The sequence below is a fragment of the Hetaerina americana genome, unplaced genomic scaffold (genome assembly GCF_022747635.1).
Source record: "Hetaerina americana unplaced genomic scaffold, ioHetAmer1.1.p SCAF_45, whole genome shotgun sequence".
In the NCBI taxonomy this organism is placed as follows: domain Eukaryota; kingdom Metazoa; phylum Arthropoda; class Insecta; order Odonata; family Calopterygidae; genus Hetaerina; species Hetaerina americana.
The window spans coordinates 1,566,186-1,580,097 of NW_027287041.1; the positions used below are offsets into that span (position 1 = coordinate 1,566,186).

At 37.7% G+C, this 13,912-nt stretch overlaps 1 protein-coding gene and 1 long non-coding RNA gene across 2 annotated transcripts in view; one reads left to right on the forward strand and one right to left on the reverse strand.

Moving 5' to 3' along the window:
• The first annotated feature begins 1,651 nt into the window (after positions 1–1,651).
• Positions 1,652–8,634, forward strand: LOC139693255 (uncharacterized). Its single transcript, XR_011702032.1, has 5 exons — positions 1,652–1,717; positions 2,039–2,235; positions 2,469–2,726; positions 2,949–3,096; positions 8,407–8,634. It is a non-coding gene; the product is annotated as an uncharacterized lncRNA (long non-coding RNA).
• Positions 8,635–11,331: 2,697 nt separating this feature from the next.
• The window catches only part of LOC139693253 (uncharacterized), a 28,514-nt gene continuing 25,933 nt past the window's right edge, over positions 11,332–13,912 (reverse strand). Inside the window, exons 8-9 of the mRNA XM_071591359.1 lie at positions 13,436–13,598; positions 11,332–11,772 (exon numbers count right to left, since the gene is read on the reverse strand). Of these exons, the coding sequence (XP_071447460.1) occupies positions 11,537–11,772; positions 13,436–13,598 (399 nt within the window). The 3' untranslated portion in view covers positions 11,332–11,536. The remainder of the gene's footprint in view (positions 11,773–13,435; positions 13,599–13,912) is intronic.

Below are 13,912 nucleotides of genomic sequence, written 5' to 3' on the forward strand. Positions count from 1 at the left end.
CAGGTGTGCCAATCAAGAGAGCTTTGTTGTTTTATTTCTGGGCAGTATGCAAAAACCCAGGTTTCATCAGCAGTGATGACGTTGCCTAAATAATCAGGTTCATTTTCAATACGTTGCAAAAGTTAACTTAATGAAATTTCCACTGGGCTGCTCTTTTATGACATGGTTGGAGGACAGAGGTTTACAATAAATGATGTCCTGTAGACTCCACAGCTTGGAGAGCACTGAAACCGGTTTTAAGGTAAAGCTTAGTGTTTTCCTCACCTATTACAAGTTGTTTGATTTCACATTGACCAGTAGGAGCGGTGCTGGAAATTCGATTGCAATACTTTTGGAACGAACCCTGTAACGTGTAATTTAACATAGACATTCGGTGAGGAATTGGTTAAGCCCATATCAATGATTGAATAAGTTGAACTCCCAATTATTCTTCCACATTTATCATTTTTGAGTGAATTAATTGTATAATTATTTTAGTGAACCGCTCTGACATACTGTATACTATAATCCATTGTTTCAGACTTCACTTGGTGGAAGTATTAAATATCCATACTAAAAAGAAAGAATTGTACTTTTCCACAGATTTTATTATATGGTACAATGCGTTTTTACGATTACCTGATGATGCCGCAAGTCAGCGAAACGAATTATACCATGTAATAAAATCTGTGGAAAAATACACGTCGTTCTTTGTAGTATGGACTTTCTGAACCGATTCGTGGCGATCATCTAAATCATTCATTAGTTTCAGTGCAACTATATATGTGTATATAAATAGCTTAGACTTTTCTGAGTTTTTTCTTCGTTCATAAATGTTGAATATTACTATCTCTAGTTGGTGAGGGGACAAATTGTTCACTCTATTTGAATGTGAAGTAATTCGATAGCAACTTGAAGATATCTTTGTTTCCCAACGTTTTAAGACTAGATGTGGTCCAAACAAATAGATTAGCAATTGAAATCTCCACGGTTTATATTGTCACGATCGTTGTTTTGGATTGGGAATCTTATCGTATTGAATTGGCTTTGTTTTCTTGTCAGCCTGTTAAATGAAACATAAAATATTCTTTTGGATCGAGGACATTTAATGGGCCAAAGAGCGCTTTTAAAACGGTTAACCGCAATCGCACAAACCCTAATTACACTAGAATTGTTACCTACAATAAAGACACTGCCTACGATTTTATTTCCTCAGTAATTTCATGAAAATTGTTAAGTGTTTCCAGAAAAAATCTACTTCAGCTATGCGAGTGGACGACTAACTTCTGTGGAAAAGGGAGCGTGTCATTTTTACAGTTGAATAATTGCGTGAAAAACCGATATACCAATTAATTGGAGTATTAGTCACATATTACAGGGTGAAAAGTTAAATTTTAGCTAAAATACAAAAATAGCAAAGTGAAGTTCCCCAATATAAACTCAAATATACCTTCGTGCATAGAGCTTTCCTATTGGTTGAGTTTTAACATCAAACTACCAACTATATATCTTCCAGGAATTCATAAATCAATGATTTTAATGAAATTATCAACTTAATAAAAATATTAAATTTTAATAGTAATTTATTTTAATGTTTGATGATTTATCTTACCCTCAAAGTATTTTGTAAGAATTTTATAAATGTTGCACGACTTTGATTTCCCAGCATTCCATTCAATTGCGGTAGGCATGTTACACCAGTTGGGATATCAGTTCGAAGTCGTCGTGTCGTTAATCGGTAGGAAATACATTATTTATTAAAATGCCTTTAATATTAGCGCACTTAACTTATTACAATAGAATTTCACTTCTATTTATGCATTCAATATAAGGTTTGTTGGATTGCGGTAACATTTTTCATATTGAACGTACCGCATGGCGTTTTGAAAATGGTCATGCGTGAAATTCAGACGACGTTTTTGGTCATATAATTACGAATTGACTGATTATGGACCCTCACTCTTTGTATTTTCGTATCGTTAAACGAAAGCAATAGGAATTTCAAGGAAGGGGTTATAAGTGCTTAAATTTAGAATAATTGGTGTATCTTAATTTTTAGGCAACATGGTTAACAGAAGAAGACCTTCGATCCTTATCCCTATGTAACCCCCAGAAGTACTTTAAAGAACTCTTGATGAAAATCTTGGTGAATTTGGTGTTAGGAATAAGCACGGAGGGTGAAATCACTGGCTGTAATGCGTAAAGCACCACGTGGACTTGTAACCCTGGAGGTGGTCCAGCGACGCTTATTCGAAGGTATATACGTTAGAACGTTATACGATACGTTAGAACTATTGGCATGTATAGTTAACTTTTGCATCCTGCTCGTGATGAATAAATTTTCTGACACCTCTTGTCTGACTCTAGCTGACGTGTGAACTAATATTTTTTTGCCTGAAGCGTGGGATTGTACTAATTCGTGTGAATATTGAGAGAATTGAATGTTGGATTATGTTGCCTTATTTTGATGATGAATTCGTTTATTTAAGGAAATGCCATACTGCGTCATGTTCGTGTCGGCGTGTTGGATGAAGATTACAGTACAATGCCTTTGGTCCATAGTAAGACCCATGTCACCCTCGGAAGAACTTTTGAAAAAGTTTGTCTTGTGGAAAATAATGGGTGAATATTGTTTAAGGATTAAGCGTTAAGCTTTGAAGGGTGAAATATACCATGGCTGAAATTCTGAAGGCATCACGAGAACTTCTTTGCGTTGAAGGAGGCGGTCCAGCGTTGTTTATACAAAGGTATGTACAATAAATTGAACTCATGGCATGTATAGTTAACATTTTGCATCCTGCTCGTGATGAATTAATTTTTCTGACACCTCTTGTCTGACTCTAGCTGACGTGTGAACTAATATTATTTGCCTGATGCGTGGGATTGCTCTAATTCGTGTGATTATTGTGATTTGAAACATTGAATTTAGGGTTGTGAGGCCCCGTGTTGAAGTAGTTCGTTTATTTCAGGAAATACGCCCGTGAGTCTTCTGGTTCGTGTTGGGTGAAGGACGTGTGGAACTCAGATTACGTGTTCGTCGAACATCGACGATTTTCTGCAGCGGAGATTGTAAACTGAAGTTTAAGCTTGGTCTGGCTTTCGTCAAAGGCACTACAGGTTGGTTGAGTGAAAATATTCTGGTCGATGTTGTATTTTGATGGCTGTTTTGATGAGTTTCGGTTGACGATAGGGAAAATTGAATTCGCAGTGTTCTTTTCCAATTTATAGTGTCGATGACTAGTTTCTTGTGTTCGTTAGGAGTTCGTAGTGTTTTTTAGACGTATTAAACAGTGTTTGAATCGTTTTGTTCGTTGAAATATGTATCCTTTTGTAATTAACGTGTTCATCACAATGTTCTCCTTCGTATATCGTTATTTTTCAACGTCTTCTGTTAAGTGTTGTGCACATCCGGCGCTCAATTTATCGTAACTCACAGTAAATGTTGGCCTATGGCTCGGAAGTATTAACCGGTACGGAGTTAAGTACGTAAAATCGTGATTTTTATCGTGCGCGTGTGTTATATATGTTGATTTAACCTGTGATAGGGAATGGAAGTATTGTCCCCTTTTCAACTGCCTACGTTGCTATTATTATCGTTTCGATCACGTTATTTCGTCAAATATTTCAAGGAAATTTTCAATTTTGACATATAGCGAACGTTTTGATTTGAATACCTGAGCTGTTGCGTTTTTAATTAAAAGTTACGTGTTACAGAAGTGATTTATAAATTGAATTTCGTGTTAGCAGTCGCCTAAGATGATGATTCTACTTAAAGAACCTCTCCGAGGTTATCAAATTAATTCGTTTAGATGTTTGTCAATGTTTATTAAAACGCTGTTGAAGCCGAAATAATAATGACCTATATATATACCTGTGATGTCTTGCGAGTCCCCATTATCAATCGAAGTAAATTTTAGTTATTAATTAGTACGATGAGCAGTTAATTTTGAATATCGTGCAAATGCGGTTTTCGTATATCTTTTGTTTATTCTGATTCGTTTAATCGTGGTGAGAGATTGTATGGATGGACGATGGTTTATCCATTTTTTAAACTGGAAAGGGATCGAATTATTACCTTATCTGTGTAATAGGTACGTGTTTTTTTTTTTACTTGGCAACTATCATCTCGTGAAATATGAATTACGATTAATACCCTTTAAATATGAGCGGAATGTGCTACGTAATGACATCGTACGGATTACGCTGAATTTGCTGTGAAACTTCGCTAAACACTCAATTGAAACATCTTCACGACACTAGTTTCGCTCGATTGGGAGCAAAACGCGGCACCCATCTTGCACACAGCTTTTTCATGTCCAAATTTTCAGTTAATATGTGATGTACCGCACTTTTTGAAATGCCTACTATGTCTGCTAGCTGGCGTACTTTCAGTTGACGATCATCCAGTATCACTTCGTGGATTTTCTTCACCGGTTCTTTGAGTCGTCACAACTCATTTGGTTGACCCCAATAGCGATGCTCTCATCTTTGACAGCTCGTACGGCCTCGTTCGTAAACGCTACCCAATTGTATTCTATTACCGTTGTATAAACGAAGGATCGGACTCTCTTCCAGAGTAAAATAATCCAGTTCAGCTTTTACTATATTGGTTTGGGGGCTTTGAGGCCTTACAATTAATAAAAGTATATTGTATCACATGTGACGATGACCAATCTTATCTGCAGGCTGGGTATTTATGGGATCTCCCTTGTATACCAAAGATTTAATGTGTTTTACAAGTATTTGCGCAATTAAAGGTGGCATTTTTCCTTCAATTAATTGATGAAAGCCTTTTAAAAGAGTTACTGGGGGTCTGTAGCTGGTGTGGTAACGTACTGGCTTGCCAGTGAGAGGGTCCGGAATCGAATCCTGGGCACAGCAGATACTTTGGAGTGGGATTTTGATCCCAACTTGAGGTGCTTTGCTGTGGAGAGCACTTTGAGTGGGTACGCTGTCCGTTAGATGGGAGGTTAAGCTGTTTCACCCCTTGGCACCTTTCATTTAGAATAGGCTAATGCTGACGCCGGGTTTCTCTTCGCTCCTCATCCTTTCCTGTCCATTCCTAAAGGTGCAAATGACATTAGCTGACGATCGCCTCCCCTTAAACTACTTCCAGTAATGATCAAAATGCTGAGGTGTTTATACTCTGTGCATTTCTCAAGTATGTACTGTGTGGCTTTGGAAGTCAGTCATTCGTATGTGAAAGTTGAATGTCATATACATTTCTTTCTAAAGTTTAAGAGGGTTCTCGGCAGTTGAACGATATTCCCTTCTTTTGTGAAGACCTCTTTCCCCGGAGTGCTAATGGACATTCAAAACCTGCTGTTCGGAGCACAATTGTTTGAAATACGTCTCCAACGAGGATATATTTCTTTTGACTAACGTCTCTTCAAGTAAATTGAACTTGAATTACCGTTTATGTATTTGGGCTTCAACGAACAGTGAGTTTTTATTTATCCTTGAGATAGTTAGGATGGTAGGAATAGCAGTAGAGTGTTGACTCCTTTCAGCTTGTATTTATTGGGTGTATTAGCCTCGAATGGGCAAGGTGTTATTGCAATAATCAATCGCTCCTAATCATTTGAGGCAAAAATAAAACTCCTTGTTTTAATCCCAGTACTGGTTGATCATACCAGTCCTGTTTCATGACTCTGATACATTCATTCTCTCCCCACTCCTCCGTTGTAACTCTGTGTGAGATGCAGAGAAGGGTGTAATGATATTCATCACTCGAATATTCATTTAATTAAATTTTATCGTTGTAATTAGGCAATTATCCTGATGGCAACGGTTAAGTCTAGTCAACTGTCAGTCTTATAATGCATATATATATATACAGGAAGATCAGATATGAGACAAAAATGCTCTTCAGACGTTCAATGGAACTTGAAGATTACCAAACTTATCTTAAAACACAACACAAGGCCTTAGTTCACACCATATCTACAGCACACCGTCCATAACTGCACTCCGTCCATAATAACACTTTCTTTAACTTCTAATACTATTCAAAATCACACTCCGTTGATACATCATTCCTTTTGTTGAATATACAACTTCTAATGCCATCCGCGTCGTGTACAGAATAATATTTTTAATAAGTACAATAGTATAATAATCACTGATCAATGAAGTTTAGTTATCGCCCAGTACAGGCTGCTTCGCACTCATGCTCTTAAAACTCCTGAAATTGGATGGAAAGGGCTCAAACAAACCTCCAGGCAGCTGGTTCTGTTCAAATAATAGTTCTGTTGATAAAAATAGTGTTTTCTCTTGAATGTTTATTGCGTTATTGTTTTTACTTTAAAATTATAATCATTTTTCCACCTTGTAAAGGTTGGATTTTCTATATCTTTCCATAAATCTTCCTGTCATTCGTTATTTTTAGACAATTCTATTCATTGCGCCTAAACTAATCATTTTTTCTCGTCTTAATCTTCAATTCTCTCCAATTTCAGTGTATTTCAACATTTCTGTGACGCTTTCTGTTCTTTTGTGCCTTCCGAGTAGACATATTTTGCTGCCTTTCTTTGAATTTTTCTGATCATTGTTTTAATATGTCCTGCCTCATGTGGATCCCATACTGTGGAAGAGTATTCTACGACAGGGCTAACCAGTAACTTATATATGCTTATTTTTCTTTCGTGGCTATGCTACTTACTTTTAAATATCTCATTACCCAAATGAAGTACTTCAAATGCCTTCCGTGTTGTCATGTTGTCTACTGGGGACTCCCCACCCAAGATCCCCAGTTAAGTAAACGCCCTAAGTATTTGCAATGATTCCTAAAATGGGATTCTTTCTCCCCGAGGAGGGTGCAAATATTCTATTCATTGAATATCCAAACATTAGTGAAACTACTTTTGCTAGCAAGTTTATCTTGTGTGTGCTGGAATTTGAATTTGTTTAGAAATCTGTTTATTTGTACTTAATGGAGATTAAGTCTTGCCATAAAGGTTGCTATTTAATGTTGTACCATTTGCCTCACGTCATGTTCAATGTCTTTTTACAGCTGTTGTCGCTCGGAGATTTGTTTAAACTGGGCACTGAGGGTGTCTAGACTCTGTCCCAAGTCTTTTCCTCAATGTTTCGATATCCAAGTTAAAAAATTGTTTGACGTTAGCCTGAGTTATGTTCAAAATGTTCAGTGAAGGATGTATTTGTGATTCTCTGAAGAGGCAGGAGGAATGTATTTTGAAGATTATTAACCCTCTTAGTGCGGCGGGCCAATATATCGGCTTTTTTATCCCTGGTGAACAGTGCGGTGGGCCGATATATCGGCTCTTGTGTAGGATATTGTTTAAATCGTTGTAACTTATGTTTTTTTCTTTAATAATTAATGGTTTTTGCGCTATCGATAGGGTGAATTCCATAGAATGACATAACTAATTTTTTATTAGCAATTTTATATGCTTTTCAAAAAGTATAATTCTTATTATAATTTTTCGTTTGGTTTTGTACATGTCGGGAAGCTCAGCCTAATTGTCTGCTCGTTTATTTTTCTGAGTGGTATTTGCACTATGAAAAGCCACTGAAAGGCTACTAATCTGTGTTCATCTGTAATCTCTTGAATGTGTTATGGTGTCTTGGTGTTGAAATATAGCTGCTTATTCAGACTTTGTTGAGACGATGGAAATGAGAGCACTGCTTTGTAATCATTTTGGTTTCTCTTGCCGTCCATCCTATCTAATCAATTGTGCCCTGTGTATTGGATTACATTGTCAGCAGTTCTCTGTGAGTTAGAACTTGGTTTTTTTCTGCCTTTAGATTGTAAGCACATTGCCGCAGTCTCAAGGAAAGGGGAAAAGTCCCAATTTGACTAAGGTGAGATCAGCCTTTTCAACAAAATCGAACTATGCAGAGGCTGTCAAAAAATTTGCAATTCACTGGTTTTTCTTTATTTATTTATAATTTTTTCCACATGTCTTTTTGATTCTTTATTATATTGAAATATCGTAGTTTTATTGAAAAATGTTTTTAAAAAGTATTAGTATTGTGTCTAAAAAATCGAAATAAAATTGCTAAAAAAATATTCTTCAAATTTATGATACTGTAGTAATTACATTTATTTTTCAGATGATGTAAATGTATAATATCATTATTAACGACGATATTTTATTTTAAAATAAAAAAACTGCATATGGATATCTAAACAAATAACTTCATGTTTTTTTTCCTAAGGTGATACATTTTCTTAAATTACCCTTCGCACTTCTCACTAAGTACCCCTGGAATCCCCACCGTGCTAAGAGGGTTAAGTAATTGTAATGGTAACTTAGATAAATTTTGATATTTTTCGGATCCAGTCTTGATACTTATTGTATGGACTGTGTATTTGTGATTCTCTGAAGAGGCAGTTTTTAATTAGAAGTCTGTGCAACCTTCTAATTTGTTTATGTTTCCTTTGTATTTTCGATATTTTGCCAGCAGTTGGGGTACATCCATGGCTTCATTGGCCGTCCTGATTCGCAGAAGTGCTTAGACCTCTCGCTAAAGTTGCCATTTGATGGGTGTCCTCCTAACCGTGCCAAACGCAAGAATATGCACAAGGGGACTGGCAGAGCAGCGACAGAGGAAGACTTATGTGTAGGGCACCTTGCTGTTTTAATATGTATTTTGTTATGTTTGTGAATAAAACAATTTTTATGTGAATAATGCTGTATTGGTTTAATGTATCCCATAATCCTGTTAAGTTTAATGTTCATGGTTTGGTTGAAAAGTAATGCACGAATGCTTGTACACCACAAAGGAATACAAATTGAAAGATCATGCAGGGAGTACATTAGTAAAGTACAATTCTTTAAGTTTCAAAACCATATATTTATCTTTCAATATAATCACCGTTAAGGTGAGATCATTTCTCACGGCGTGCAAGAAGTTTTTCGTATTATGTCACTGAAAAACTCTTCAGACTTTTCTCAGATCCACTACACTTATTGACAGCTGTGCTGTGACGACCTTGTCCCAGGTATAATGACTATTACCCTTTGAGTTAATAGTAAAACCATAAATAAAAACTGCATCAGGCATCGTAAGATCGCAGAAGGGGGAATAAGGCGGAGGGTGTTATGGAATCAGTTTAGATTTCTATTGGTTTTGCAATAGCTTCTCCGAATTGTGTGTAGATGAGTGTTGTATAATCATGTTGCAAGATTATTTTTGGCTGGTCAGGCTGATGCCATTTGAAGACAACAAACTCAACATGGTTTGCAATTTACACTTTTGATAAGTTTATTATAGTCTGTGGGTCATTTTTCGGACATCTGTCTCTTTAACAAAAATGGGTTTTCCTAGATTCGCAACCACGAAATTGCACTACCCATGGGATTAACAGTGGACCTATCAACAGCATTGTAAACCATAATAAACAGCCTTTAAAAAGATTGAATCTCAGTAGGAGTCACTTTTATAATAGTCACGCTGTTTAAACTCTCAAATGTTGACAAATATAGCACACAACACTAGAACACACGTCTCCATACTTCATCCACTTCTCAAAATACTACACTGGATGAATAAAGTAACGACCTAAAACCTGCAAATGCATGTTGACAGGGGAATGTTACTTCCACATGCCATCAGACCAAGAGTGCTTCTGAAGGTCATATTGTTTGTGTGGTCTACCAACACGTGGGTCCCTTAGTTCAAAGCCTGCCCTCATATCTTGTCTTAGTTGTACACCATTTCATTTGGGTCATAGTTGACTTTGTTGGATATTGTTAATACCAAGAGAAAAACCTTTGTTTCTGTCCAACTCTGCTGTGTGTGAAAGTTTTGCTTAGTTGTCTAAGAATGTACTTGCTATGTTCCTGTTGTCACCACCCTCAATGTAAAAGATTCTTGGCCGAAATTCAAATCTTCTTTTGTATTGTTAAGGTCCAGATAGCTTTTGAGGGATAGGTGAATGTTTTTTTGCCTTAAGATGCATTGTTTTCCAGTGTATATACCCTCCCTATTAAACAGTTGACGTAGCTGTCTTCTTGCTTGGAGAGACTATGGAGTACGGTCATTAAATCCAGACAAATTAATCTTTTGTTTTAATGCAAATATATTAAATACGCATAAAATTCCTTTTACTTAGCAATTAGTAGAGGTATCTATCGAGAGTAGTGACAACACCTCAATGTCATTGACCTTATTTCAATCAATGCTCGGTGAATATATATATATATAAATATATATATTTATATATATATATATATATATATATATATACATATATAAAACAGAGCATTGATATACTAGTTCTTCAATATATAGATATACATATACTGAAGAACTGGGGGTAGGAATGAAAGTGGGCAGGGAATTCGTAAAATCAGTTAGGTTTGTTGATGACCAAGCATTAGTTAATGTCAGTCAGCCAATAGAGGGGCTGCAAGCATTGCTGAGTGAATTGGAAATTCAGTGCGACAGGTATGGGATGAGAATCAACATTAGTAAAACAAAGGTGATGCGATTTTCTCGAAAGAAAAAGGCTAAACTAAACATTAAAATACGAGGGCAAAAACTAGAGCACGTAGAGCAGTTTATACTTATCTCGGAAGTGTTATTAGGACCAACATGGTCAAAGTAGTAGGGACGTGAGGAGATGAATTCTGCAATTAGGCAAAGAGGCTTTCACACAAGGAGGAGGGAGTTGATAACGGGGACGTTGAGTAAGGATGTTAAGGAAAGACTCGTAAAAACTTAGATATGGAGCGTAGTTATGTGTGGCTATGGAAACGTGGTCATTGAAGCAGGAGGATGGACGCAGACTGGAGGCTATTGTAGATATGTGGGTGTGGAGAAGAATGGAGAAGGTGAAATGGACTGAAAGAAGGAAAACAAATGAGGAAGTACTAGGTATGGTGGGCGAAGAGAGGGGTTTGTTGGGAGAAACCCTATGGAGGCAGGAAAAGTGGATGAAGGGCGTATTGATCGGCAATAGTGGGATGTTGAAGACTGTAATAGAGGGGAGAATGTTAGGCAAACGAGGAAAGGGAAGGAACAGGATGGGGATGTTGGACGGGATGAAGGGAGGAAGGAAGTACTCAGAGATGAAGAGGGACCTGATGTAGAGTAGGATGCTGGATTTTATGTTTTGTTAGGAGTCACTAAATGTTGTATTTAGTAGCTGTGTCCATCCAAAAACCTAACAACCGGTGGATTACCTAATAATAACAATAATATAGATATTAATATATATATATATTATAGATATAACCGATAGATTAGCTTATAATTATATATATATTAATATATCTACCGGCTAGCTTAAAATTATATATATATAGTGTTTATAAAAATACTTCTATGTTTAGATTTTTTTAATTTTCAATACATACTCTGCATTGTCATTTTTCCGATCATATGAACATTTTGTTATAGATAGCGCCCGCGTTATCGATGGGAAAATGCCGTCCTTTTTATAAAATATAGGTCTGTTATTTTTCTGACACACCTCACATGTCCAAGTACACATTAAGCCTCCAATATTCGCAATATCGCATTATGGAATATTAATAGAGACTTACAATTGTCAGAAAGATCACTTAATTCACTTAAACAGTCCGATTCATTTGTTCACGGGAAGCTTCAAGGTTTTTTGAAGTGTTGATGTGAACGTTGCCAATTGCTTGGCGTTTTCCAAACAACCTTCGTCTGTTAGTAAGGGAATAGTCCTTTCCGCAATTGTTTTGATTACCACTTGTAATACCGTAAGCATGTCCTCATTCCTCTTCTCATTGATGTAATTACAGAGAGCTTCAATGAACAATGAACCATGGCAATAAGTTCCAAATGATTCCATGCCTGCAGAAGGAAAGTAAGTGATTACTCTGTGAAATCAAAAGTACGAGGGTAATCTGAAAACTATTGCAAACACGCTTTGTAGACGACAAACAAAATGACCTTCAGAAGCACTCCTGGTCTGGTGGCAGGTGGAAGTAACATTCCCCCATGTCAACATGCATGCTTAGGTTTGAGGTCATTACATTGTTCATCCAGTGTAGTATTTTGAGAAGCGGATGAAGTATTGAGACGTCTTCTATTGTTGTGTGCTATATGTCAACATGATGAGTTAAACAGCATGCTGTTCTTATCGAATTTTATGCCTTCACCTCATAATCGTCCGAGGTGTAATGATTATTATCCTTTGAGGTGTCTTTTTGAGTTGAGAGGAAAGGAATAATAATCGCAGAGGGCATCGCAAGATCGCATTAAGGAATAATAATAAGGAGGAGGGTTTTGTGTGTTTGTGTTCTCTGTGTCTGTGAGACAAGGCATGGTTGACCCATCGTGAACACAGATTTATCAAAGAGAGGTGTTATTATCCCAATTATTGTTCAATAAATAATAATGAAGCCGACACCACGTTCCACATTGGATATATATATATTCCAATATATGGTGTGGTCATTTTTGAATCAAATCTTTGTATAGAGTTTGCAATGTTTATAAATGAATCCGAATTTAGAGCAACGTTATTCCGTGAAGTTTTGTGCGAAACTCGGGAAGACGGCAACTGAGACCCTCGATATGATCAAGCAGGCTTATGGGGACACTGCCTTAAGCCGTTCCACAGTGTTTGAGTGGCACAAGTTGTTTAAAGAGGGTAGGGAGCTCGTTGAAGACGACCATCGCTCCAGACGGCCGTCGACGGCAAGAACCGACGAGAAGGTTCTTGCCGTCGACAAGAACCGACACGAATACGGACAGAGTGAGGACACTGCTGAACACAGACCGACGCTTAACCAGTGAAGAAATTGCAGACCAGTTGGGTCTGTCTGCATCCAACGTCTACGCATTATTTCACAGGATTTGGCCATGCGCAAGGTGTGCGCCAAGATTGTGCCATGGTGAGCTCGTCGTCAGACAGCTCCTGGCCAAATACAGCGTTGCTGCACCCGCCCTATTCTCCCGATCTGGCACTACCGGACTTCTTCTTCTTCCCCCTGATGAAAAGACAGCTCAAGGGACGACGTTTTGACTCGATAAAGGCCATTCAAGAGGCTTCGACGAGGGTCATCAACGGCATCCCCAAAGAAAATTTCCAGTGGGCGTACGGGGAATGGGAGCAACGTTTTACTAAGTGTGTAGCAGCTCAAGGAGCATACTTTGAAGATTATTAAGCCGATGTAAGTACATTGCCAATAAAATTCTTGTAAAAAAATCAGTCCTACCACTTTTGGGTGCGACCCTGTATATAGCACACACTATAACACGTCTCAATACTTCATCCGCTTCCACAAAATACTTAACTGGATGAATATAGTAACGACCTCAAACCTAAGCATGCGTGTTGAGTTGGGGGAATGTTACTTCTACATGCCACCAGACCAGGAGTGCTTCTGAAGGTCATTTTGTTTGTGGTTTACAGAGCATTTCAGCATATACACACATACATTTTAACACCCAAAAACCCACCAAATGCTGAATACATTTTCATTCATTTAGATATGTAGACATTACTTACGTTTGGTGGATGCCATTGCCACCAACACATCAGTCATTTCACAGTAATCCTTTGTCATCTCCAGGTCTAGAGGAATTGATAAAGCCGAATTATCAATTACTGTGTGTTTAACTTTTTTCAACTCATCATAATGAATTACTTCAAATCCTCCGCCTCGACACGCCTGTGAGAAACGAAAGAACGACTTGGATTAATAGGAGTGAAACTATCATTTAAAGGACTTGAGCTAACTCTTTAGAGAGTGCAATTACAGGGTTCGTCCGGAAAGTAAGTGTACTGACTCCTGGGCTGGGTGCGCCGCTCCAGGCGCGCCCAGCACCGCTCTGACGGGCTGCGATTGGAGGGGGGTATATTGGCAAGCGACGCTGAAAAAGGCAGTCGGCTCTGAGCTGTGGTGTAGTGAGGAGCTCTGTTAACGCGAACCTCCACGCTTCGACCCACGTCACGGAACGCGATGCCGAAGTTTTTGGAACAGCG